We start from the raw sequence: 27,423 nt of genomic DNA, 5'->3' as shown, positions 1-27,423 counted from the left end.
ACCCTGTTCTTGGTGAACAGTAGGTCTATGGTTGCATCTGCTATGATGTTCATGCGGAGTTCAAAGGCCAGGATTTGTCTGGGTTTCCCTGGTGTGGGAACTTCACTCACTTTCATTGGCTGATAGTCTGCAGGCAGGAAGAACTTCCAAAGGCTGTCCCTGTGGAGTCCGATTCAAGAGAATATTCAAGAGATGCAATGCTAATGTGCGACTGTAGTGAGCAAGAATTTACAACCCCAATTCCAAAAAAGTTGGGACGCTGTATAAAATGTAAATAAAAACAGAATGTAAATGATTCGCAAATCTCATAAACCCATATGTTATTCACAACAGAACACAGAAAACACATCAAATGTTTAAACTTAGGAAATGTTCCATTTAAAGGAAAAACATAAGGTAATTTTGAATTTGATGGCCACAACATGTCTCAAAAAAGTTGGGACAGGGGCAACAAAAGGCTCATCATCTACAGTTCATACAAAATGGTACATTTCCTCAGCTTAAACATTTTATATGTTTCCTATGTTCTATTGTGAATATGGGTTTATGAGATTTGCAAATCATTGCATTCTGTTTTTATTTACATTTTACACAGCATCCCAACTTTTTTGGAATTGGGTTTGTGCATTTGTATATGTACAGACCTCTGTCTGTCAGCCCATGGTCCATAGTTAAAGTCTGTTCCTTTCCCACACACTATGTCTAAACCCCAACATGGAGGCAGATCCTGTAGCTTAGTGCCCTCAGAGGAGGCATCTGCATCTCCATTCTCCAGCTCTTCAGGGACCAGACCTACACAAGTAAGATACTCATTTAAATTATGCCCAGTGGCATTTACATCAATATATACTCTTTCATTATACTGTAAAATAAGAAAGTTGATAGCAGTCAATGGGTGTAGCCTGCTAAACTGTAAAATAATCGAATAAGGTACAATAAAACATTTTGTGAAAAAAAAAAAAAAAAAAAAAAAAAAAAAAAACCAAAACACACACACAAACCTGGTTGATCCTGGTAGTAGTAAATGTCCACATCATTTGACTGCATAACTACAAATCCCTCTCCCATAAGTCTAGGTGGCCTGAAGGAAAAAAAATAATAATAATTTTTTAATTATGGGCTACTGTTCATTAAAATATATTGAACATTTAGATTCATGTATGTAGATTCAATCACATAATAAGTTAAATATATACTAACGATAATAGTTTCAATTAACAATGCTTAACTATAAGTAATATAAAATTGGTTGTAAATGAACAGCCAGGCTGTAAAAAGCAGACTTTTTTCTTGTTGCCTGATGATAATATAGTTCTAAGCACTATTCGGATGGGACTAGATTTCTCAACATAGTCCGAGTTACAATTCTTATTACCCAAAGTCTGTGATTCCATGTGCCGATTCAGACGGGACTAACATCTCTGTTTTTATTACGGTGCGCGTACCCGTTTTGTACATCGGGGCAGTGCAGAAGATTACGTGCTCTGGATGGGTGCAGAAGTACTTTTAAATTTTAAAAAGTTAAATTTCTTAATTTATTGATTTCATTTTAATTTATTAAAATTAGTTATAAAAAAAATTTCACGATTTTATAAAGCTGGCTGCTTATAATAAACACAATGAAATAAATTACAATGATTACTTATGTAATTATAAGTTGGGGTTGGGGGTTCGATTCACGCCACGGCCCTGCGTGTGCGGAGTTTGCATGTTTTCCCCGTGCTGTGGGGGGTTTCCTCTGGGTAATCTGGTTTCCTCCTCCACTCCAAAGACATGCATGGTAGGCTGATTGGCATGTCCAAAGTGTCCATAGTGTATGAATGGATGTGAGAATGTGAATATGAGTGTGCCCTGCGATGGTTTAGCACGCTGTCCAGGGTGTACCCCGCCTTGTGCCCCATGCTCCCTTGGATATTCCCCAGGTTCCCCGTGACCCAGTAAGATAAGCGGTATAGAAAATGGATGGATGGATAGATAATTGAATGTTCACCTTCATTTCTGCAATCACCTGACACTGATATTACAGTGGCCAGTCTTAACAACTTACATGATTTTGCTCTTCTTGTTGGTTTTATATATATATATATATATATATATATATATATATATATATATATATATATATATATATATATATTTTTTTTTTTATTTCTTTGCCGGGTAGCAAAAACATCTACATCCATAATGAGTTGCATGCAGCAAGCAGAAAATGCGTGCGCAAGAGCTTCTACGGTAGTTCACGTTGGCCAAAACACACAAGGAAAAGCGTTGGGAAAAAATATTATTGGCAATCATAGACATTCGCATTCGGACAGGATTAGATTTCTCAGAGGATCACCGAGTTAACAGAAAAACAGTAGGGAATTTGCTCTGGAATTTTTTTTTTCCTTTTAAAGAGGTTGCGTAAGGAAAAACACAGATTTGGACGGGATTAAAATCGTGACATACATCTGTGAAACACGGATTTCTCTAACGTCCCCCTGGAAAACTAGTCCCGACAACAATAAACACAGTGTACTTTATAAATTCACATGATTACACTGGAATAACATTATCCCTCATGTTTACAATACAAGCTAAATGACATTACTGGAGTATTGGTTAGGTATGTTGTGCTCTCTATAGCAAGTGCAGGCTTTTTGTGAACCTGCACAGACTGGTCTAAAAGGAGAACTCACTCATCATTCTGCTGGCCAAGATATCGGGGGTTAGGCACTAGCATCACACGCACATTTTCCAGAGAGCCCTTTACTATGTGCATGAACTGATCCAGATGACTGCTGGGAGGCTTGGTGGTGTAAGTCAGGAAGGCATCATCAAAGCTCATACACATAGTCTGAGGAAGGTGGACATTACCAAATGCCACCCGACCCTGAGAGAATAAGGAAGATAGGGGAGAAAAAGCGGGAACATTACTATGAAAATACTGGGTTAGGGGGTCACATCATCTATTTTCCTTTTTTAGATGGGTAGCATGATAAGTACCACTGTGTCTGATAGCTAATTAACACATAAATGCATACTCGTACATACTTGAATATATGAGTGACTAACAAATGCCTCAGGTCTTTACACTGGGTAAAACTCAGTAAGACAAACAAAGACAAGCACATTTATAGGTCTAGTCTACTACTTTTTTAATGCTTTGTGCTACATATTGTATATTTTTCATACATCTTTGTGTTTTTGGTGGTGGTGTATTTTGATCCAAAATAATATGCCTTAAAACATTAAGAATTATTTGTTACCAATGAATATTCTGATGTGGATGCCACCACATCAAATTAATCCCTATAGTGGTATAATGTTTAATCGTAGAAAGACTGGGGCAGCAGCACCGCAAGCTCATTTATACCAGCTTCCTCTGGACGCATGCATATCGTCAATAATGCAAGACCGGTAACATGAGACGCTATTTCAAACCTGGCCTATTTACAGACAATTAAAACAAAATACCCATTGTGTGTGAATGGGCTTCAATAATGCTACATTTACGTTTACTGGCAGGCCAAATTAAAGCCAGCCGATGGATCACACCGTAATTTGCTCTGTCCTAGATGTACATTAAGAGCAAAACTGTGTTGCGACATTGCTGTACTCACTGTACTGATGTTGACTTTTATGACAGGAATGAGGGACCGCCATGATGAAGACGGGTCCTGAGATTCTGCTTTGATGTGCACACTTCCTCCCCAAAAAATAAAATAAAATAGGGCTTCATAAAAGTATGTACATACATAACTCACAAAAATGTATAACACAGGAAAGCTGTAAAAACAAATCAATCAGGTCTTTTTCACAGAGCACATGCCCCAAAACACCAAAAATTTCAAGCGAGCATACTTTATAATGGAGAAAAGAAGAACTTCTATCGGAGCACCAAGTAAATCAAGTGAAAGTACTAGCACTGTTCATTACAGTCGGCTGACAGATGAGAGATCGTGAGAGATGTAACATTACCTGTCAAGTGTTTTATTTCGCTCCTCTCTGCCCTTCTCCCCATCTCGTCGAGGTGGAATGAGAGTGGGTTCCAAGCCAAACATATCCTGTAGCCGTGCGTACATAGCTGTACGGTTGTATACATGGAACTCAAAGCCATTGACGGTCACGTATAGCCGGGTCTCAGCCTTTGGGTCTTCCAAAAAAACAAAACAAAACAAACAAACAAACAAACAAAAAAAAAACACTGATCAATCAACATGAATTTCATCAACATGACTATGGACATACAATGTAATGTTGTGCATTCAGGAACAATAAAAAAAAAAAACTCCAACAAAAACTATCCAATTAAATAATTTACAACATTAATTTACAATCCTTCATGAAATAACACAAAATACATTTAAATGAGCAAAAAGAATTTACCATGCTGCTTCTGTTTGGGGTTATACATCTTCCACCAACGGAATATAATTAAGCCATCTTGAATTCTGGGAAAACCAAATAAATGAATAATTAGTGAAGCACTTATGTTATATTAAAAACACACACACACACACACACACACACACTCACACATCTCATTTGAACTTTAATAGTCTCATCTCAAATTTAATGGCCGGGTTGTTAAATGGATTATAAAAAACGTCTCAAATAACAAAGACTGAAGGACCTCACAAGGGAAAGCAAAGACCCATAAAAATGTCATCAACGTGAAAAATATAACCTCATACACAAACACATCTACAAATACTGACAGGGTACCTAATTGACATGTCTTCATTGATGAAGTACACATCCCGGAACATGACCTTCCCAGAGAGGACAGAAAAGGAGAAGGAGCCTGCAAGTACAAATGACAAATACTACATCAAACACAAATCTTTTGCCTTTAGCTACTGATCAAGTTGGTTCTTCTACAGACAAATGCATTTACTGACCAATGTGTATATATCCATTTTTGTACAGTCGATTGATGATAAGAGTGAGGATGAGTCCGATGTTACGGGAGTTGTAGTAGGTCAAATATATAATCCATCCACAGGACAGAATCGTGGCTGTGAAAGCAAAACAGAAACACTTTGCCTACTTTGCATGGGCAGAAAATATACAGGACCTTTTTTTTTTTATTTTGGTGACTCACCCACAAGCAGCCACACTAAGTTGGAATTGTGTTGGGTAAGGTACGTATCCAAATCATTCAGACTTGGAACCAGACTGTTGTTTTGCTTGCTATCCATGGTTAGGGGACGCTGCAGATAAAACCATTACCATTATTATTATTAACAACGACAACAATAATAATAATAATAATAATAATAATAATAACAATAACAATAACAACAACAACAACAACAACAACAATAATAATAACAACAAGTCTGAGTTTCACATGTTCTCCCCATGTCCGTGTAGTACTACCACCCAAAAATATGCAGACTAAGTTAAACTGGCCAAGATGAACTGCCCCTAGGTGAGAATGAGTGTGTGAATGTGTGTGTGCATGCTGCCCTGTGATGGACTGGCATCCCATTTCACAATCAGTGCTCCTGGGATGGATTCCAGATACATCGTGAAGCTCGCCAGTATAAAGCAGCTACTGAAGATGAAAATAAATAAATAAATAAATAAATAAATAAATGAAAAAAAAAAAAAAAAATAATAATAATAATAATAATAATAATAATAATATATCCATTTTCTGCACCGTTTATCCTACACATGGTCGCAGGGAGCCTATCCCAGGGAATTCAGACACAAGGTGGGGTAGACCTTGGACTGGTGCCAACCCATCACAGGGCACAAATCGAACACACATTCACACACTGTGAACAATTTGGAAATGCCAGTCAGCCTACAAGACATGTCTTTGGACTGGGGGAGGAAACCCCCAAAGCACAGGGAGAACATGCAAACTCCACGCACAAAAGGCAGAGGCAAGGTTCGAACCACAAACCCCAGAGGTGAGAGGCAACTAGGTGCTCACCACTAATCCACCGTGTCCAATAATAATAATAATTTATTTACATAGTATTTTAACCATTTTAACTCATTCTGTATTCAAGTCTGGGTTTTTTTTTATTTTCTTTGTATTTTTTTATCATGTAAAGTGCCTTGAGAAGCTGCTTTAAAGGCGTTATATAAAACAATAATAATCATCTTTATATTAATATTAATTGGTAGGGGTGGGTGATATGACAAAAATATTACATCATGATGCCTGAAGACATTTCTACTATAAACGATATACCTTATATAATATACACAATATGCTAACTTTTATGCAAGATCTACAAAAATACATGACCTTAAGCTAAAAAGGCAGGGCTCTATGGTAACAATGTTTTTGAGAATTTTTTTGAGAAAGCAAGTTGAGAGAAGCAGATGATGTACAGTGTTACTTGTCATCATAATGACTTCTTTGCAGTATTTCCACACTTGTTCGGTTGACTGGGGTGATGAAAAGCAGTGTGAAAGGAATTGTTGCGCATTTTGTACTTCCTATAGTTTTTATTCCGATTGTATTCTACAACTCCGAACAGGTTACTCGCACCGGTGCGCCTAAATATTTATTCACAGTCGCACAAAGTACTTTTCAGTCACAAATGTGAGTGAAATGGTCGCACAGTAGAGCACTGAAAGCGTAGAAAAACTAATTCCAATAATGAATTTTATTATTTTTACAATTGTAATGTTTCAAGTACAAAATCTTTACATTAAATCAGCTGCTATGTAACTGGAGTATCTCAGAAAAAAAAGTGTATTTGACTTAATTTATCATAATATCTTCAGTTTATCATCACTATGTGCTACTACTTAGTATTGTGTGTACTTAAAAGTCCTGTGATTGCAATTCTGTTGGTGATGCCATGTGACAGAACTGTAAATGGCGGACATAAGAATAACATGTTTCTGCAAAGCTATTCAAATCTTTTGAGTGCAATACTACTTTGTGCAATATGGCCATTCGTTCACTTCTACACAGTGCATTTTCATCACGACTCGCCTCTAACAAACACATTACGTGTTGCCTTCTATGCGACAGCAAACAAACACTGTGATGATTAAAAGAGGAGGAAGCAGTCGCACGAAAGTGTTGCACCAGAAGAGTTGCAAGCTCTCAGCCATGTGATTTCCGATACATCTGCTGCGTTTACAATAGGGAAGTCACAATATCAGAAACCTAGTAGTCGGTACCGATACCACTAAAAGTACATGATACTCGATACCAAAGTCAATAACACGGTGTGGTACAAAAATAAAATAAAAGGATAAACTCTACTGGAGGACATCCTCCTCTGGCTGATACTGGCAAACTGAGAGAGAGGGATATTTTAGTTATCAAACACTGTCAGACAATGACTAACGCTACAAGTGATGAGGTGCATTCCTCGCATGCACACACTCACTCACCCCTTATACTCTGAATGCAAGCATTAGTTTAAATTCACTGATATGGTGGCAGGCCAAAAAGATTTATTAAAAGCATTAACATTTGAATAATTATTAGTGACATTACTACATTTAGCTGACAGGACACAGGCTGAATGGCGATGCATGGTGGCCCATTCGGAGGTAGTTTATAACATTATAACGCCGTTAACGAATAACTATCTTTCGCAAACATTACATGGAGCATAAGGTTAGCTGGTTTTCACGGCCACAATGCCAGCTGCCTCAAACAAACATAATATAGGACCGTCTTTCAGGTGCTTCGCCAAATTCAAGGTGTTTCCTCGCTTTGTTTGAAATGAACGATAGCATCAGTTACACACTGGCTTCAGGGCATCAATTATATGTTTGTTGTCATCCGCCTCGAATGTAAAGTATTTCCATGTGACTCTTACCACCTTTCCTCTCGAGTTGGGGCGGAGATAAACTTGTCACCATCTTCTGTAGTTTTTCCCGTGTGCTTGTAGGCGTTCTTCTTTACCACTTGTGGACTGACTAAAACACTTACGCGTATTTGCTGACCCCACCAGTTCCAGAAGAATTGCAACCTCGGTACCTTCATTACCAACGGTAGTAAAGATACTGCAGAAAAACAAGTACCATCACGTTTTAAGAATGTTGGTACCGGCTTGGTACCGAAGTATCTTCTCATTACATCCCTAGTTAAGATGCACACCTGTGCTTTAATATCAGTGTGATTAACATTGGGTCACGTAGATTGCATATATCCTAATGCAAATCAGGTTTAAGCCAGGTATTCACGAAAATCTTCTTAAGAAAGAAGTTAAGAAAGTTCACAAGATAAATTCTAAGACATCCTAAGAATGTTCCTACGTGCAATTCTTGAAAAAATTCTTCGCAAATATTTACTTAAGAATTTTTTTTTTAAATTTCTTAAGAATAAAATGACAGTACTGTAATAGCTAAGACAAATTCAATACTGCCAAATTTTAAATATCAATTTATGTTTATTTATTTTTTAAGTTGGAATCACCTCCTCAATTATAATTCATTACATTTATTCAAATGTAAATGACGTGATACGTGTTTGTTTAACAACATTAACCATCATAGGAGAATTTACTTGCTGGAAAGTGGAAACCAATAAGCCAAGTATGCTAGTTTATACAAGTAAAACACTGTAGTAGTTATACAGTGTCTATTATATCTTGCAAGTTTTACAATTTTGTTATCTTTATATAATTTCATTAAAAATCTTATCCTTTGAGGGCTCTAGGACAAGTTGGCAGTTATCCTAACTTAAGAAGTTATTTACGTTCTTTTTAAGAATTCGAATTTTTCTTAAGTTTTGTCTTAGGAGCAATCATAATATCATAATAAAAAAGGAAAAAAGAGAAAAAAAACAAGAATTTTTGGAAATACAGAATATTCTTAACTTTTTTCTTCAGTTACAAAATAAGAAGAAAATGGCAGTTAAGAAGAATTTTATTCTTAAGAATGTTTTGTGAATCCGGTTCCAGATGTATTTCACTGCACTAAAAATAAATAAAAAAAGGTATGTACAACAGACACTTTTTAATCATGTACATCAGGATACTGGATTTCAAATTAATCAAATGAACAACAACAAAAAGCAGACTCGAAAACAGATTTAATTAAAGGCTGTTCACTTCTATACGGAGTTCTCCATTTTTACTGGACAAAAACAAATGGAAAATGACTCAGTTGTGTCTTGAACAGCTGTGTGTCAGGGCATGCATGACAGAGCTCTCTTGCCTGTGTTTGCATATGGAGTTTGTTGCTGTTGTCATATATCCATGTCACTTCCTGTGTGTGTTTTTGTGACAAAACTTAGTTTGGACACCAGATAGAGTCGTCGGGTGACAGAGTCGTTTTCAGATTGTGTAGTGTGTGACCCCCATGTCGCCGAGCAATCAGGTAGTGTGAACACCACAATGACTTCATGACTCCTGATTACAAGAGAGCAAGTCGTGTAGCGTGAACAGCACAGCCACCTGCCGATGCTGAAAGTCATGTAGTGTGAACTTAACCTAAAGCCGGGTGCACACTGTGCTATTTTTAATAGTCCTTTGCGACTGTTGCTTGTCAGACTGTACGATCATGATCCCCGCTGTAAGCCGTGTCACACTGTAGGATCTCAGCTGTCATTAATGTCGGACTGTACGAACATGATCCCCGCTGTAAGCCTTGTCACACTGTAGGATCTCAGCTGTCATTAATGTCGGACTGTACGAACATGATCCCCGCTGTAAGCCGTGTCACACTGTAGGGTCTCAGCTGTCATTAATGTCAGACTGTACGAACATGATCCCCGCTGTAAGCCGTGTCGCACTATAGGATCTCAGTTGTCATTAATGTCAGATTGTGCGACAGTCAAGACACGAAAAACGAACGCATGCACGCAAGTTGACTCGTACGGAGTAGAAGAAGCCACACTACAGGACTGTGACTCATCTTCTGACACTGCCAGAATTTAATCGGAGGAACAATTTGATCACACTGGCCATTAATCAGCTGTCGGGGAACATGTCAAACTAGCTAGCAGAGACTAGAGATTTTGGCCTAGGATTATAGGAATCTTTTAGTATTCTCAAAATTGGTCTCAGACGACCAAATCGTGGCCAAAATCGTACAGTGTGAACCCGGCTTAAGTGGAAGACGACAAAGACCAAGGCCACGGTAGAATTTTGGCTTGGCAGTGACACTCGAATTAGGATATAACTATTAAAAACGATACGAAGCTGTTCTCAAAGCCCGTTACTGTTGCATGCGCACAAGAGAGCATCCCAACTAACACAAAGGAAAACATTTTTACTAGGGATGCACAGATGTATCGGCAGATACCGATTATTGGCCGATACATCTGTGCATCTCTAGTAAAAATGTCTTCCTTTGTGTCAGTTGGGATGCTCTATTTTTCACGCTATGGGCCATCAGCCGATAGTTTAAAAACATCTGATGATCAGGGCCGATTATATCCTGTCAATCAAAAGAGGGTGGGAAAAACACATCGATTTCATGCTGTGTGTAAAGATCATGTCTCTTGAGTGGAATGATGACAAAACTGCAGTTTGTAATCTCTGCACTGCTAAAATTTTACACAGATGCTGCAGTAAAGCAGGAGTTTCAGCGTCAAGTAGTTGTTGTTTTTTTGCCGCGCTACTTGTGCTGAATTAAAGCACCAGTACACCGTTGAAAGATTTAAATGAAGATGAGTCGACAAAAAAAGTGTAATTTATATATATATATATATATATATATATATATATATATATATATATATATATATATATATATATATATATATATAGCACAGAAAAATATATCTGTAGAGTAGTACATTTCATATCAAGTTAATGTTAATATATATATATATAAAGTTTATATGATATATTACCAGTTTGATGTCAGTGATGAAGTAGAAATGCTTTAGTTTGTGGTGAGTGAATGTGAGACTAAGAGGAGGTTTTTTAGAATTCAGTCAATGTTAATATGTATTAATAGCATTCAAGTTCAGAAATCTTACTTTAATCTTCAGAATTTAGTTCACGTGCTAATGTTAATTTGAGTAATGTGTTTTCTGTTTATGAGACCAGTTATTGTGAAACAACTTGTTCAGATGGAGAGAATAAAGTTTTTATTTGCATTTCCTTCAGAATTGTGGAATTAATTATAATTAATTTAAAAGAAGGCATAAAAGGCAGAACTATAGATATCGGCCGATATCACTCTGAATAATCGGTTATTGTATCCGCTGAGAAATTTAGTATCAGTGCATCTCTGATTTTTACCCATGAGAAACGACAATCAGCATTATGTAGCAAACAAAAATGAGGACAAAACCCACTTCCAAACCCACACACGCAGGTGACTAGAACACGCCTTCGAAATTAACATTGGGATCCAATGCATGCAAAGTTAAAAACAAATCTGACGTTTGAGGGATGACATTGTTTCGTTGTGGTTTTGCAACGAATATCTAAGCTAGTATGAAAGGAATGATGAAGACTACTCTGAACATGCTGGAACAGATCTAATAAGTATGCAGTGCGCAAAAGTTACATGACGTTCATCAAACGATGAAGACGTTGGAGATATTAATCTGTAATATTTCAGTTCAGGATTACTAGTGTCACGAGGTTCTCCTGTATCTTGTGGAAACTTGACATTACTGTCATTCAGCACAATTAGTGTTGTGATTGTGGTGGTAACACAAGCAGAACCAGCTCTAATGTTTGGATATGCAAGTATGTGGATTGACTCTGGATCTCTGAGTCTCAAATAGCCAAACAAAATCCTAAACAAGTCCCAGAGACCTATACAGCTGGACACAGAGTAGTTATTAACGTCGGGTAGAGATTAAGCAGGTGCCAGATAAAGGACATTGTTGTGCTGCATTCAGAGGACACAATGCATTTATTTTGGTTTGTTTGCAGGACTGTCAACTGTATCAGTAAACTTGCCAACAATATTATCTCACACAAACACAAGTCAAAACCTCTAACTTGGGCGTTGGACTGTAGCTACGACTAACATGTGGTGTAGTTAGTCCAAGCAACCCTCGTCTTGATGTGATTGAAACACAGGAGTAATCGGATTACGCGATGAACATACTCAAAATTACACAAACCTTAATAAAGCTCTCATGACAACCGCATATTTTTCACTCACTCGTCATTCTGTCTCTTTGCAAAGACTCTAAAATGGCACGGTTATATAATAAACATAAAAATCCACCCAGGTCCAGTGCAAGTGTGTGAAACTCAGCTAGTAACGAGCGAACAGCTCGCTAGCTGCTTAGCTACCGAAGCTTATGACTGTAACCTAGGCCACCATCTATTACCACGCGCAACATTATTAAAGCAAACACAACACTAACCTTACTTCACATTGTAAACTGAGGAATTACATCTCACATCGCCATAACTCTTCTTTTTCTTGTATTTCGTCCACAGTTGATAGCACCGACATCTCAGAATCGGTTTCCGGCATATTTACATAGACGCCATAAACAGTTTCCTGGTTTTTCGGTCACGTGCAAAATGTAACCAATGGGACGTTCGGATTATTTTCAACGCACTAACAAAGTAATAAAAGCTTCAGTTAACCTAACCGAGCTCAGGTTTTTACACTCAAGAGCTGTAGATAGAAAAAAAAGCTGACATTTCATTTTAAAGTAATTCCACCAGGGTATATATGTAAGTAACCGCTGGCAATGTGGTCATTTGGGCTGCTCGGGAAAACATACAGGTTCACATGGGCCCCTAAGCGCTCTTGTTTACAAATATACATGTTGTGTTTGTAGTACAAACATGTTCATTAACTGACAGCAGTATATTAGAAAACCTCCATGAACTGCCATTTCTATTGACTTCTGATGTCTAACAGTTGGCAGTAGGTATAGCTACTGTTAAAACTTTGTCAAAAAATCTTAAAGGATTCCAGTACAACCCCAATTCCAAAAAAAAGTTGGAACGCTCTGTTAAATGTAAATAAAAACAATGCAATGATTTGAAAATCTCATAAACCCATATGTTATTCACAATAGAACGTAGAAAATATATCAAATGTTTAAACTGAGGAAATGTGAAATTTTAAGGAAAAAATAAGGTAATTTTGAATTTTATGGCTGCATCACATCTAAAAAAAAATGGCATGGGGCAATAAAAGGCTGAAAAGGAAAAAAAATTATGTTAATTAGCAACAGGGCAGTAACATGATTGGGTATAAAAAGAGTATCTTAGAGAGGCAGAGTCTCTCAGAAGTACAGATGGGATGGAGTCTGGATGGAAGAACATATTGCTCTAAAACCTGTATATACCTTTCAGCGTTGATGGTGCCTTTTCAGACATTTTACACAGCATCCCAACTTTTTTTGGAAATTTTTGAACCATTCATATAAGATTCCTTAAGAAATTGTATTGTAGGACAACTTCTACAGAATGTTTTTGTGTTTCAGGGCTATATCTGAAATGTACACTTTGCCACTTTACACTTTGTATTTTTTTTTTTTTTATTGTCAGCACAATATATGTAAACTTTAAATAAAATAAATTAACTATTTAATATAGCTATTTTATCTTTGTGTTGCATGAATTATTAACCATTAATGACCAATACCCATTAAGATGATTACAGGCTGGTTTTTTAAGATTTATAGGATAAAATACTCTAGAAAAAGAGAATATTCTCATTTTAAAGAAAATCTTTTAGAATTTAAAAAATCCCAAAGCACCATCTGTAATTTCGAATAAGATTTTTAAAAAAAGATCAAATGAGATCCTATGGGATAAACTGAAATCCCAATAGGATTCTTTGACAAGGGAATCTTTTCCATTAAAGGTGTCAGTAATTCTGAGAGGCACTGTAGCCAGCATATTGGTAACATAATAGTTACTAGTCAGTTTCATTTAGCTACTAATTCTTGAGGATATGAACTATCTGCTCTATTTTTAATAATGATGGGTACATCTCTGTATTTAAAAAAAAAACCAAAAAACCCCACTTTTTTTCATTTGTTGAAAACACTTTCCAAGGTGTAGGCAAAAATGAGTAAAACAAAGACCACCATAAAGAGGACACAGCACCGTCTCAGCAATGCCTTTATTTCCATTTTAGTTAACTTTCCCACATACAAGGATGTTGTTCCAAAACAAAGAAACAAACAAAAACAAAAAAACAGCAAGAGCTATTCCATTTCAGTACAACCACATCAGTAAATTCACCTTCAGATTTATTTAGATAGTAGCCCTGTGACAATATTAATCATCAAGTCCGCTTGCTTATAAATTCTTTGATGTGGAAACGGTACAAGCATACCTAATGAGCTGTCTCTCAATTATCATGATAACACCATGATAACATGAAAACACTTGGACCTCATAACAAGCAAAACTTGATTTATTCATGGTGAGTCATTACTGTCTGCAGAAGAAACATAACAGTAAGGCTGTGCCATCGGAGGCACTTAGTAGCAGCATCACAATCCTCACAGTTAAAATAAACTCAGGATGAACATGATGAAGGCCCTGCCCTGCATGGCACTTGTGGAGAGTATCTCTAAAGGTTCAAGCAAGCTCCAGAGTGAATCAGTACACATATACATACATTATACACAATCATACTTTTAAAACATGAATACATATCAGCCAGCTTGTGAATCAATGATATTGGGTGTTTCAAGGTGAATGGTCAGAAGTTCATTAGAATATCACGCTCCTGCACACTAGTGAAGAAGGGCTTCCCGAACACAAAGGAGTGAAGGCCCGGCCGCAGCTTCTCTGCCATTGCCATGATGATGTTCAGGTCTCCTTCTACAGTCAAGTCCAGGTCAGTCTTCAGATTACGCAGTGACCGGAATGGCTTCTTCCCCTTCTGACTACAACAACATTATCACCAAAAATCAACAATCATTTCCTGTTATCTGATCCTAATTAACATGAGCATAACAGTTTAACATCATACTAATAACTAATTTGATCGTGTATGTAGCAGTTAGATCTGTGATTATAGTGGAAGATTATAGTACATACGTGTCATCCTCGATATATCTGAGCAGAGTCAGGGCCTTCCTGTGAAGCAGTAGGAGAAAATGGGACAAGTATACACTCCGAAGGTTTAGACCTGGTTTCAAAAGGAAAACCTACACACACACACAGAAAATATAAATGTAGTAATGGTCATGAATTATGTTTAAGCACACAGCAAGAAATGCATTTGTGAAAGTCATCTTAGACTAAAGTGCCAAACACATACCTCATCTATGAAAGACTTTACCAGTGTATCTTTGTGCATGACATCCTGAAATATATTCCTAGACAAAGAAAATAGCATCATTACCATATAGAACACAGACATGCTATATATTATATTATATACATACACACACACATATATATATATATATATATATATATATATATATATATATATATATATATATATATATATATATAAAATCATAAAAACATTCTATGTCGAAACAAAAATGTATGGCAAGGCAAAACAAAACAACATTTATCAGTAATAATGTAAAAACATCACCATACATCCACATACCTCCCCCTGGATTTAAAAATCAAAATTAAATCACATGTTAACAGTGTCAGATAGTTATAGTGCCAGATAGCAACTCAAAACCTTGTATTAATTAATTTTAAAAAGTATAGACAGGTGGATTATTAGTTGTAGTAAAGCCAGCTGTGCACATACATCGCATGGCACCCTTCTATCCCATAACCTAAATCTGGACCTAAATTTGGCCTTAATACAAGAGTCAGAGGTTGTAATATTCACACTGACGCCAATGCCAACGCTGATAACACAAATGAGGTCGAAGATTGTGAGGATGGTACCCCAAACCCTGTTAAACGAGTGAGGATAGAGGTCAGGACTGCTTCAAGAAGATACCTCAGGATTGAACAATCGTTTTATTTTTGAAGGATTTAACATATTCGACATTTTTGAAAGGATGATGATGATTATGAACACAGGAAATGGAACAATGTAGTCTATATCGCCATTATTCAGCACAGTGGAGCTGTTTATACATAATCATTGTTTATGAATGTAACATAATAGCTAGCTACATCGTAAAATTAGGTTGCCCAAAGAAGAAATGGAAATAAGGGTTGGAAGAAAAGCTGGGAAAGAGTCATACAAGTGTTCTTTGACTGAGCTCTGAGAGTACTTCAAATCGAATCATGTTTCCGAATATATGCTTCACAATGCCCTTGCCACCAAGTCCCCTCCATAGTCAAAGTGCACCACCATTTATACAGACATCAAACTGTGCAAATGCACTTTTGTATATCATGCCGTGCTCCTTACTACCTACCCCCACTGTTTGATGGACAGCTAAAGTCACATTATTGTTCTGAAAGGCAGTGACAGCATGGGGCTTTCTGAAGTTTCCTTCAGCTTACAGAAACAGTCCTGATGAAGTACAGCATAATGAGCCCTTCTTATTTGGCTCCTTTCTTAATTGATTTGCTTCCCCCTGAAGTGAGTGTTACAGCTCATGCTTAACTAACCCTGTACACCTACTTATTCATGCAACTCAAACTCAAATAGCTACTCTTTACAACTGTGGTGAGCAGAAAAGCATCCCAGAAAGCACAAAACCTTAAACCATGAGGCAAATGAGCTACAATGACAAAAGGAAGCATCGAAAAAAATTCCCCAATTCCCAAGTACACAATTACTGCCCAGTTTCAGTTAACCTGATTTTCTCCTCAGCACAGTTGTAAGGAGTGGTTTTTGGAGTTCCTGTAGCCTTCATATCAGCTCAAACTAGTCTGGTCATTCTCTCTGACTCTCCAACCTCTCTCATCAACAAGGTGTTTCCACAGAACCACCACTCAGCTCACTGGATGTTCTTTTGTTTTTTGCACCATTCCATATAAAATGTATAGTTGTGCTGTATGAAAATATCCCAAGGGGATCAGCGGTTTCTAAAATATTCAAACCAGTCCATCTGGCACCAACAACCATGCTACAAATATATTTTATATATATATTTCATATATATATATATATATATATATATATATATATATATATATATATATATATTTCATATATATATATATATATATATATATATATATATATATATATATATATATATATATGAAATATATATATAAAATATATTTGTAGCATGGGGAATTTATTTATATATATATATATATATATATATATATATATATATATATATATATATATATATATATATATATATATATATATATATATATAAATAAATTCCCCATTCTGATGTTTGTTTGATGTGAACATTAACTGAAACTCTTGATCTGTATCTGAATGATTTTATGCATTGTACTGCTGCTACTTCATTACCTGGGTAATTTCAGGAATGAGTAAGTGTACAGGTGTTCCTAATAAAGTGGATGGTGAGTATACCTACACAGCTGTTTCGCAAACTTGTTCATCAGGCAGTAATCTTGCATACCAATCAAACTTATCATTAAGCAACATGACGGACAAAGAAACTCGTGAGAAAAAGTGGTGACTGATTATGTATGCGGTGTGTGAAAGGACGTACAAGTCAGGAGTAAACGATTCTTGTATGTTGATGAGTTGTTCAGGGCTGAATTCATCCTCACTGGTAGTCTTCCAGAGGGCACTGAGCTCGGCCCGCATGTAGCGGCGCTGATGGTACGTGTGTTCGTGGCAAGGAGGCATCTGCTTCACTGTGTTAATGTCCACGTCAATGTGAGTAGACGGATAGGGGGAAGAGAGGACCTGTCGGTAAGGCAACACAACGCTCCCTGTGGAGTCCTGTGTGCAGACAGAATACATGGATTTACTTACTCTCCACACTGCACATACATCAATCACTCCACAATCACAACCCAGAGGATTGGGTCCCATGGGATCCCAGTTCCAATGCAAACCTCCAATACTACCACATTGGAGGAAACAAGATTGTAACCCAGGTCTGGTCACATTGAATTACTCATACAGTATAGAACGTTCAAAATGACCTGGATCACTGCAAGCTCTTTTGTCCTCTCCCAATGATGCCAAACCCAAACCAAGCTATATGTTAATGGGAAGGTTGTCAGCATTCCTACTAATGCATATGTTGCCCTCACAAAACAAGCTGACTCAACCGAAATTAATTTTAATGCAATTCCTTTTAAAGTTTTTAAAAATGGGACAGGTTCCAAGCCATTATAATGAAGACTGTAAAGGAGTGGAGGTAGCTGCGTACCTTGAGGAGGCCCTGAACAAACAGACCAGTGTCGTATTTGAAAGTGCCATCAGCTCGGCACAGTCGTGAGCACTTCCTCTCAGCGGGAGTTAGGAACAGACATAGCGTCAGCACAATCTACGGCACAAAACAACTCAACCAGTTAACCTACCGTGCTTGCAACAATAAGCATTTTTGTACTGAGTGTGGTAGTAATACTGAGCATGCAAGAGTGTTTGTATATGTGTGTGTGTGTGGACCTTATTGACTTTGTCTGGGTTACTGCCAACAACAACGGAACAGCCACAAGTCTGTAGATGAGAGTTTACGGCTCTGAAAAAAAAAAAAGTTGGAGATTGATTCTATTTACAGCACACAGCACTTCACACATGCAAATACAAATATTGATGGAAACTTGGCTAGTCGTACACAAGTTATTTTTAAAATATGCTTACACATCAGTACAGTCTAGTGAGTATTTTTCTGAGAAGTTCTAATATGTTGAGAGGATATTCTACCATTTCTTAACATTGGTTGAGCCATTGTTCGGAGCACTTACTTGTGCAGAAAGTCCTCATGACAGCTGTCACCTATATCATCATCATTCAATAATGTGTCTTTGATCTAACACAAAAGAAAAATTAGTGGGTTTTTTTTTTTTGTAAGACTATTAATTATATATAAAAATCCAAGGAGTGTGTGTGATGAGAGAGACTGACTCACATCAACTTCGTCTGGTGCGCTATGAGTCTTCATGGACGAGAGAAGCTCCATGATAGGAACTATCTCAGAGGTTAACAAAGCAATAATGCCGTAACCCTGCAATACAGATAACACACACATTCACCAGACTTTATAAGGTAAACGTTTATGGGTTTTAAAGCATGGCAGATAAGCATGGATAAGGCTACAGACCTTTTGCATATAGATGCGTCCCTTGCGAACGGTGTGCTTGAGCCTTTCCACACACACACTGTGCAGCGGAAGGTAGAAATCCAATTCTGACTGGGGGAGAATGATGGACAGCGCGCACGTGTTCTTGTCACCCTTTAACTCGCCATCAAATATCAGTGACACGATGATCACGCCTTTCTCTGCCAAGACGAAGAACTTTACGTCCACGGCACCACTCTCTGCACTGCGCAGAATCTCACCGTTCAGTGTGTGATTTGCCAGGAAAGTCACCTCGCTGTCACTGAGTAACATCGACCCCTGACCTTTGGGGGCCCAGATGTGCCATACTCGGGGTCCAAGGATGTTGTCCCAGTAGGCAAAGGTGGCTGCCAATAGGGGGCACCATCCTTCCACCACCACCTCTGTTTTAGCCACAGATGGAGACTGTGGTGGGCAACCAGTAGACATGGCGCCTTACGAGCTCAGATTCTCTCCTAGGGGCTCACTTTTCTGAGCTAACAAGCAGATCATTAATTCTATTTACTGCGGTTTTATTCAGCCACCTATTAAAAATCGTATGAAAGGGGGAAAAAAAACAATGTCATTAAATTGTTCACAAGCTAACAGAAGATGGGTCCAGGACATGATCCATCAGTGCAATGCAAATAACTCATCACAATCAGTACTAAACATCCCCTATCAACTGAATATAAAGTTAACACTATAGATTAGTGGAAAAGCTTGCATGCACCCTTTAGTTTTTGGGTGAAAAATTTTAAAATATCACAGTGACTGAGTCTACAATAATATTAAGCTACAGAAAACTTTGCATTAACATTAACATTCCCATTAACATGCTAGAATTTATTTACTCAAATATGTTAACTTGAAATGTGTCATTTCTTTGTTCAGTCTTATTTAAGGCATGAAAAGAATTCAGGTTAAGAGTCAACAGGATCAGGACCAAAAAATGCCATTAAAAGAATGAATAGTGCTGAAAGGTTTGCACATATTTAGAAAATGATTCAGAAAAGAAAGAAATAGACACAAAGACAAAACCAGTAGACCCCATTTACCTCATTTGTTTCACTATTTCACAATAACACACCTTTGCTCATTTTGTTACTTCTTTGTGTGACATTTTTCTATAGGTTTCTAAACATTTTTTTAATCTCTCTTGATAAGACTCAATGTTCCTCTACTCCTAAAGGTGTTCAGTCTCATAAACTTCCACCTGGCTCTCACCTCCGAACTGTGAGGTAACAGGTTTTATGAAGAGCAGTATCCTACAGTGTCTGGACCTCTTCCAGTGTGATTCCATAATAGGTGTGCAGAGCACATATCACATGGGCTTCCTGCCACTCTAGCACATTTGGAAAAGAAAAACTGCTACACCAATCCAATATTTGTGGATTAACGCTCATTCATTCCATCTAAGCTTATCACGAAGCTTTTGGATCTGGGATTTTGCACTGACTTGAATAACTGAATCATAGAGTTTCTTACTGGTACACCTCAGTGTGCGATTAGTTTGATCTTCTACGTAGGCACTCTACAAGGTAGTGTGTTGAGCCTGTTGCTTTACTTCAAATCCTACAATAAACACCCAAGGCAGATCTACAAAAAAGACTACCTACATAGAGGATGCATAGTGGCTTATTGCATTGCCCATTTTTCATGTGATCAAAACTATTGGAACCTGTGACTGACAGGTGTTTCCTGTTGCCCAGTTGTGCCCTTTTATAATGAGTGTTTCAACAGTTAACAGCTCTGAACATCTACTCTTGCTTTGAGCCATGGGTTTTGCCTGTGAAGACTGCATTTGTTGGTAAAAAGGATAAACCAATATGAAGACCAGAGAGATGTCTTTTGGAGAAAAGCAAGCCATTTTGAAGTTGAGAAAAGAGAGAAAATCAAGCAGAGCCATTGCACAAGCATTGGGCATAGCCAATTCAACAATTTGGAAAGTCCTGAAAAAGATGGAAACCACTCCTGTACCAACAACCAGACATGGGACAGGTCGGCCAAGTAAAACAACAGCAGTTGATGACAAACATTGTGAGAGCTGTGAAAAAACCCAAACCAACACGAGACTCAGTGACATCACCAACAACGGCCACAGGGCAGGGGTGACGGTATCACAATCCACTGTTTGAAGAAGAATTCAAGAGCACAACAATATAGAAGCCATACCACAAGATGTAAACCACTCATTTAACAGATTGGAATTTGCAAAGAAATACAGAGATGAGCCACAAAACTTTGGAACCAAGATGAACCTCTACCAAAGTGATAAAAAGGCCAAAGTGTGGACAAAGAAAAGATTTGCTCATGGTGGAGGTAGTGTCATGGCTTGGGCTTGCATGGCTGTTTCTAGAACAGGCTCACTAATCTTTATTTATGATGTATTTCATGATGGTAACAGCAGAATGAATTCAGAAGTCTACAGAAATTTTCCGTCTGCAGAAACACAATCCTAACTAGTGATGTGTCGTTCATGAATGATTCATTCATTTTGAACGAATCTACAATATGACTCGGGAACAGCAAGTTGTCTTAAAGAGTGATTTGTTTCCGGACACAGAGAGAGACAGAGACAGAGAGAGAGAGAAAGAGAAAGAGAAAGAGAGAGAGATATTTTAATTATATTCTGCTGGAAGACTCAAAAAAAGATTCGTTCATTTTGCTGAATGAGATTCAAAGATCTGAGTCAGTAAAATGATCCGAAATGCCCATCACTTCTGTCAACACAACAAAGGAGATCATCAGGGAGAAAAAGTGGAACGTTTTAGACTGGTCCAGTCAATCACCAGACCTTAACCTAACTGAGCATGCATTTCACATCCTGAAGAGGAGACTGAAGGGAAAAGCTCACAAAACAAACAGCAACTGAAAGAATCTATGGTACAAACCTGGAAAAGCATCACAATAGAAGAACACAACAGTTTGATGTCAGTGAGTCTCTGGTTTGATGCAGTTATTGCAAGCAAGGGATATGCAATCAAATATGAAGTGCAATCTATAAGACTCTCTGTTCCAATACTTTTTCTCACCAAAAAATTGGGTGGTCTACCACCAAAGATGATTAAATTAAATATCAGGGAATGAAAGCTGAAATTCTGATCTATCGTCTCATGTTCATCTTTTGACAAACCCAAATGTCTTCAGTGTATATCAAAACAATAGAATTGGGCTTGCTGTTCCAGTACTTACAGAGTGGACTGTAGCTGTTCAGCCCAAGTTCCCAACCCTGGTCCTGGAGTACACACTGTCCTGCACATTGTTTCCCCTCACTGTAGCACACCTATTCCAACTCAGGAATGGCTGTGAATTTACACTTTACTTGAACTATAGGTGTGTTAGAGCAAAGGAAGTACAGTACAGTATTATTATGTCCAGGACAGGGGGTACTCTGGGAAAAGGCAATACAGGAAAACTCATCTGAACCAGTTGCTGGCTAACCAACTTAATATAGCACATTAATCATTATTACTTAATTATTAAGACAAAACATAGGCCTACATGTTTTAAAATGATATGTACTGCCTCATTAACTCTGGACAACATTCATTGGACTGGCATCAAGTTGTCTTGACATTGACGTAAGGGACCGTCTCTAAAGTTACACACGACATTGGTATACACGTTTCTAACTTCAATAGCATTTGAATGGAATGACTTACAGTCATAAAACCAACTGTAAAGTGTTCATCTAGGTGTCAGCTATATCGATTTTTGATATTTATTAAAATAAATTATTAAATCCTATGTAAATATCGCCATGTATTTCATTACTGAATGGGCTCATACACAAAATATACCATAATTTAAAGCTCAATAGCATTTGAACGGAATGACGTAGAGTCACAAAATCAACTTATTAAATATCAAAAATCTAAAAAGGTGTGATTTATAGCTGACACATTGATGAACACTTTACAGTTGGTTGTGTGACTGTAAGTCATTCCCTTCAAATGCTATTGAAGTTAGAAACATGTATACCAATGTCGTGTGTAACTTTAGAAACGGTCCCTTAATTTCTCTTAATATAGAACATCCAGCGTCAAGCCAATTTTATGCCAGTGTTCATTGGTCAATGCTGTTTATCATCTGTTTATCATCAGAGCTCACGCGGACATTTCTGAAGGTTGAAATGACAAACTGCAAGACGTTATCTGAATTACACCCAAAGTCCAAGCACGAATAGGTACTCGCTATCTCATTTGGAAAATAATTCGGACAGGTGTTATTATGTACAGCCAAATAAAAGGAGATTTTTACGAGACATTAACGAGCAAACCTCAGACCGTACTGAAGGGTACCCCATATCAGTACACTCATAGCCTACTACTTATCATGCTGTTATTTCAGCCAAATTTCACAGACTACATTTGGAGAGAATGTAAACGGAAAATTAACAGTCCTTGTTGTGTTGTGCTAAATGCCATGTTTATGAATTTCTTACCCGTTATTTACTCGGTAGAAAATGAAAGGAGCACTGCCACTTCCGGCTCTTCTTGTGTTGTGACAGGACTCCCGAAGAAGAGCAACGCCCTTCTGAAGTCTTCGCTTAATACAATTGCCCTCTGCTGGAAGGTTTATATATATATATATTTATATATATTTGTATTACATACACGTGTATTATATAAGACTCCCTGAGCAACCATAACGTTATCTATTCTCTATTTGTACTGCCTGGCCAGATATACAGCTGCAGTTTCAGTTATACACGGTTATGTCAGGCCTTTCTCATGTAGCATTATGCACAGTAGATTAACAGGAAGGTGTGTGAGTTAGTGTGCCACTAGATGATGCTGTTTTCAGAATTGCTTGTATTTTTATGTTACCACCTAAACGGTCAAATATTCCTATTCTTGTTTGAACATTAAAAAAAAAAAAAAAAAAATCGGTCCTGAAACCAAAACAGTAGAAACCATCACAGAAATTCTAATGGTTTCCATTACAAATACCATTACAAACCATCAGCTAACCTTTACAGCCTTGGCATCCACTAGACATAACATGCCACCAGTAGAAGGGAACAAATTATGAGTAGAGACCCGCAGAGACCATTACAGTACCCCTTTACAACAATACAATTCCCATTATAACTAGTAAAACCATTACAAATTCTATGACAGTTTCTCCTGTGTGTTTTTTTCCTCAGCAAGGATCCACTATATTTGCTTGTTAAACATCCTATTCTAAAACCATGGTCATTAATATGGAGTTGGTCTGTCCTTTGCTGCTATAAAAGCCTCCACTCTTCTGGGAAGGCTTTCTACTACATTTTGGATCGTGGCTGTGGGGATTTACCCAGTCAGCCAGAGAAGCATTAGTGAGGTCGGACACTGATGTCAAGCGAGGAGGCTAGAGGCGCAGATAGAGTTTCAAATCATTCCAAAGGTTTTCAGTGGGATTGAGGTCTGGGCTCTGAGCAGACTACTAGAGTTCTTTTGAACCATCCTTGTGAAGCCATGTCTTCATTGACCTCACTTTGTGCACACTTTATATTGTCATGCTGGAACATGTTTGGGCCCCAGTGAAAGGAAATCTTAATGTTACAGCATACAAGACATTCTAGACAACTGAATGCTTCCAAATTTGTAGCAAAGGCTTGAGGAAGGGCCACATATTGATGTGATGATCAGATGTCTATGTGGTCCATGGATGTGGAATATGAGTGATAATTACATTATCCTGTGATTGGTTCCTGGATGTCCCAGCTCCAACACATCCAAGACAGACCACAAGTTAATGTAAATATCATTGTTGCTTTTGGCCACTTTCTTACAATTGAACATAGCTATACACAATATACACACAATGTAAGTAGAGTCTTTTTCTTGCATGTATGTGTTATAGTTACAGTTATAGTTCTTATACATTTATTGCATGTCTCATTTTATGAGATAAAAACCAAATCTGTGGCAGGCTGTGCATCATAACCTTGTGTGCGTGTTCATGTGTGCTACACGTGCTTATATGATTATGATTCTCTTACAGTAGTGATGCAGTTAAGGTCCAACGTTTCTGATAGTGCCAGAACTTGTTTGTGAGCCGTCTTTGGCACTGAATCGGTGCTGAATCGGCCACTGATGAGCATATCATATCAAGTGATCTAAGAACACAGGGTTTAACTCATAACTAAGGCATTTTATCAAGATGTGTGATTTTGGCCTGTGACAATGTTATTGTGGTGAAAATCATACAGTGTAAAGCAGCCTTTAGTAATATTCATTGAAGAGGACCACATCAAACATGCAAACTGGCTCAGACTCCTGACTCAGGTAGGATGCACAGTTCGCACATGCTTAGTATAGCCATCCAGAATCCCCCAACCACACGCACACAGACACACAATTCATTTATTTATTTATTTAATTTGAGCCTGGACGTAAATCTTTTTGAAAAATATGTAGAAATGCCTATGCAGAATATGGGCTATAATAAATGTTATGGAAATGTGGCTAAGTAATACTACCACATACAGTACATACAGTAGAAAGCTTCATAAAACAGCCAAATGAGTCTGTTAAAATAGTATACGATTATTTGAACACTAATACACCTCCTCCTTTAAACACCTCCTACCTGAGTCTGATGCTTGCCAAGCTATGTGTTGAGAAATAAAGTGATTCCAGCTTTTATATGGCTGCTACTGTGTTTAACTATGTGCTGTGCTTTTGTCCATTGTTACAGATTCAGTGTGTCATGCTGTATCAGAGACCTCTTAAACAGGTCAATTTGAGATTATTCAATTTCATTTTGGGTAAAGGGAAATCTGTGTAAATGTCATTTTGACCCAACAGCAAGACATAAAAAAAATCTCCATTGAGCATCATTAAGTCTTCAAATGTACCAGCATTAGATCTACAGTGTACTCCATCCCTCAAATCTACTGTATTATGTGATTTTGGATACAGATATTTTATATTTGTGTATCTCACACCATACAAGATGTGTGGCTTGCTGGCAACAGGTCACACTGTGCACAGCATCGTTCTTTGTTCAGACGATTCCTCTTCGACTTTGCAGGTTCACAGAGGAAGAGATATAGGCATTCAAGTTGTCATGGTAACAATAGTGCACAGCACTGTTAGCAACACTTTTAGGCAGTGCCTAGCAACCGTCTCCATGCATCTAATGGCCAGGTTACTAGACAGCACAGCGGAGAAATCTTTGGATTACAATGGATGCTGCCTTCATATCACTTCTTACAAGAACTACATGTCAACAGCCCTCTCAGGGAGAAGAGGGTGTGTGTTTATGTGTATGTGTGTGTATGTTTTGAGATCTCTCGTTCTCTCATTCTATGCCTCACATGCATCTATATGTCTCTATACATTCCCTCAAAGACAATCCCTCCCTTAATCAGGATGCATTGCACTAATTAGCTGTTGTCATACATGCTCTTGATTGAACCATTATGTTTGCCTGAGTGATTTCCCTCCACTCCATTCATCCTGTAAGCATGCAGTGGTGTGGAAGAGTGGAGATGCATGCCACCCACTTTCACAAGCACTGAAGGGGGGCTATTATTTCTGTAGAAGCCCTCCTAATGCCAGCAGTCTATTTACAACACATATACAATGGTACTAATGCATTAGTACACAGAAGCTAAAACTAAGTGCTGGCATCCCAGCGCAAATCTGATAGACCAGGCTGTCTGTAGGCAAGGATTGGGTGGATAATGCTTTGCATGTGATGGTTCTGGAAGATACTGTGAGATTTATGACTGGCACTCAGCTGGTGACATGTTGATCCTCCAGTGCCATTTGTTCCGCCTTTCTCTATTTGGCAGGCTCATGGGCAGTGCTGGCAAACACTGAAACTTCTTTTGTTTCCCTACAGTGGTCTCAAATGATGAACCACATTTCAGTAATTATCATTAAACCACTTAGACTGCCTCAGTTCTAATATCTGAAATTATTAAGATACTTTTAAACTACTGTTTTAAGATACTTTTAAGATACTGTTTCGACATGGCAAGGTTTGTACATTTATAGTTGTATGTTATGGACTGCAAGTATAAGGACTTGTCCTGTAACCGTAGGAAATGATGAGCCTTTCACCAAAGATGACATGACTACAGGTACCAAACCCTGTGTAACATGGCTTTTATAAATAATTGCTCGATAGCTTCATGCTTCAGTCCAAGTATTGCTCATTAGAGTTATTTGTTAGTTCCCCTTAGACACTCTTTATCGTTGTCTGTCTGGTTCTGTCTTTATCAGGCAGCAGGTGGTTCCTCAGGTCAATCTTGAGGCGAAGCTCATGCATCAGCTCATGCTGCAACGTGTCTCCGAGGAAGACTCAGTCGCACAGAAAATCTGCTGCTGTTTAGGCTCTCACGAAAAACTGACACTAATAGAGCAAAGCAAGGTCTCTCTGCTGACTATCAGAACAATAAAAAAAAACTCTATGAGATG

General features: G+C 37.8%; 2 protein-coding genes across 14 annotated transcripts in view; both read right to left on the bottom strand.

Moving 5' to 3' along the window:
• The window catches only part of kiaa1109 (KIAA1109 ortholog), a 55,704-nt gene extending 43,289 nt beyond the window's left edge, over nucleotides 1–12,415 (bottom strand). For 11 of the 12 annotated variants that reach the window (XM_047154266.2, XM_047154268.2, XM_047154269.2 and 8 more), the window contains exons 1-11: nucleotides 12,257–12,415; nucleotides 5,087–5,195; nucleotides 4,884–5,000; nucleotides 4,708–4,786; nucleotides 4,369–4,433; nucleotides 3,961–4,135; nucleotides 3,603–3,684; nucleotides 2,679–2,872; nucleotides 1,002–1,081; nucleotides 645–792; nucleotides 3–159 (exon numbers count right to left, since the gene is read on the bottom strand). In XM_047154266.2, the coding sequence (XP_047010222.2) occupies nucleotides 3–159; nucleotides 645–792; nucleotides 1,002–1,081; nucleotides 2,679–2,872; nucleotides 3,603–3,684; nucleotides 3,961–4,135; nucleotides 4,369–4,433; nucleotides 4,708–4,786; nucleotides 4,884–5,000; nucleotides 5,087–5,183 (1,194 nt within the window). In that variant the 5' untranslated portion in view covers nucleotides 5,184–5,195; nucleotides 12,257–12,415. The remainder of the gene's footprint in view (nucleotides 1–2; nucleotides 160–644; nucleotides 793–1,001; nucleotides 1,082–2,678; nucleotides 2,873–3,602; nucleotides 3,685–3,960; nucleotides 4,136–4,368; nucleotides 4,434–4,707; nucleotides 4,787–4,883; nucleotides 5,001–5,086; nucleotides 5,196–12,256) is intronic. The other variant, XM_047154267.2, reaches the window with a different exon arrangement.
• Nucleotides 12,416–13,949: 1,534 nt separating this feature from the next.
• On the bottom strand, nucleotides 13,950–23,601 carry c9orf72 (C9orf72-SMCR8 complex subunit). Of its 2 annotated transcripts, none has more exons than XM_017464771.3 (10): nucleotides 23,454–23,601; nucleotides 19,010–19,551; nucleotides 18,818–18,913; nucleotides 18,654–18,718; nucleotides 18,355–18,427; nucleotides 18,116–18,232; nucleotides 17,444–17,679; nucleotides 15,133–15,190; nucleotides 14,910–15,019; nucleotides 13,950–14,755 (listed from the first exon to the last, which is right to left on the bottom strand). In XM_017464771.3, the coding sequence occupies exons 2-10, from the start codon at nucleotides 19,454–19,456 to the stop codon at nucleotides 14,569–14,571; spliced, it is 1,389 nt and encodes a 462-aa protein (XP_017320260.1). In that variant the 5' UTR covers nucleotides 19,457–19,551; nucleotides 23,454–23,601; the 3' UTR covers nucleotides 13,950–14,568. The 2 variants fall into 2 exon arrangements, with proteins under 2 accessions (XP_017320260.1, XP_017320261.1); XM_017464772.3 differs by having other exon boundaries at nucleotides 19,010–19,503; nucleotides 23,454–23,533.
• Nucleotides 23,602–27,423: the final 3,822 nt, after the last annotated feature.

This window comes from Ictalurus punctatus, chromosome 3, assembly GCF_001660625.3.
Source record: "Ictalurus punctatus breed USDA103 chromosome 3, Coco_2.0, whole genome shotgun sequence".
In the NCBI taxonomy this organism is placed as follows: domain Eukaryota; kingdom Metazoa; phylum Chordata; class Actinopteri; order Siluriformes; family Ictaluridae; genus Ictalurus; species Ictalurus punctatus.
Note: the sequence above shows the minus strand (reverse complement) of the source record. Positions and strands in the feature narration are given on the sequence as shown.

Bases quoted from the DNA above. Each gene is read 5' to 3' on its own strand.
- c9orf72 (XM_017464771.3), bottom strand. From the start codon at position 19,456: ATGTCTACTGGTTGCCCACCACAGTCTCCATCTGTGGCTAAAACAGAG. The intron at 18,428-18,653 runs GTAAGTGCTCCG...TTTTTTTTTCAG, and splicing joins CATGAGGACTTTCTGCACAA to AGCCGTAAACTCTCATCTAC. The intron at 15,020-15,132 runs GTATGTGTTTGG...GTGTGTGTGTAG, and splicing joins TAAAGTCTTTCATAGATGAG to GTTTTCCTTTTGAAACCAGG.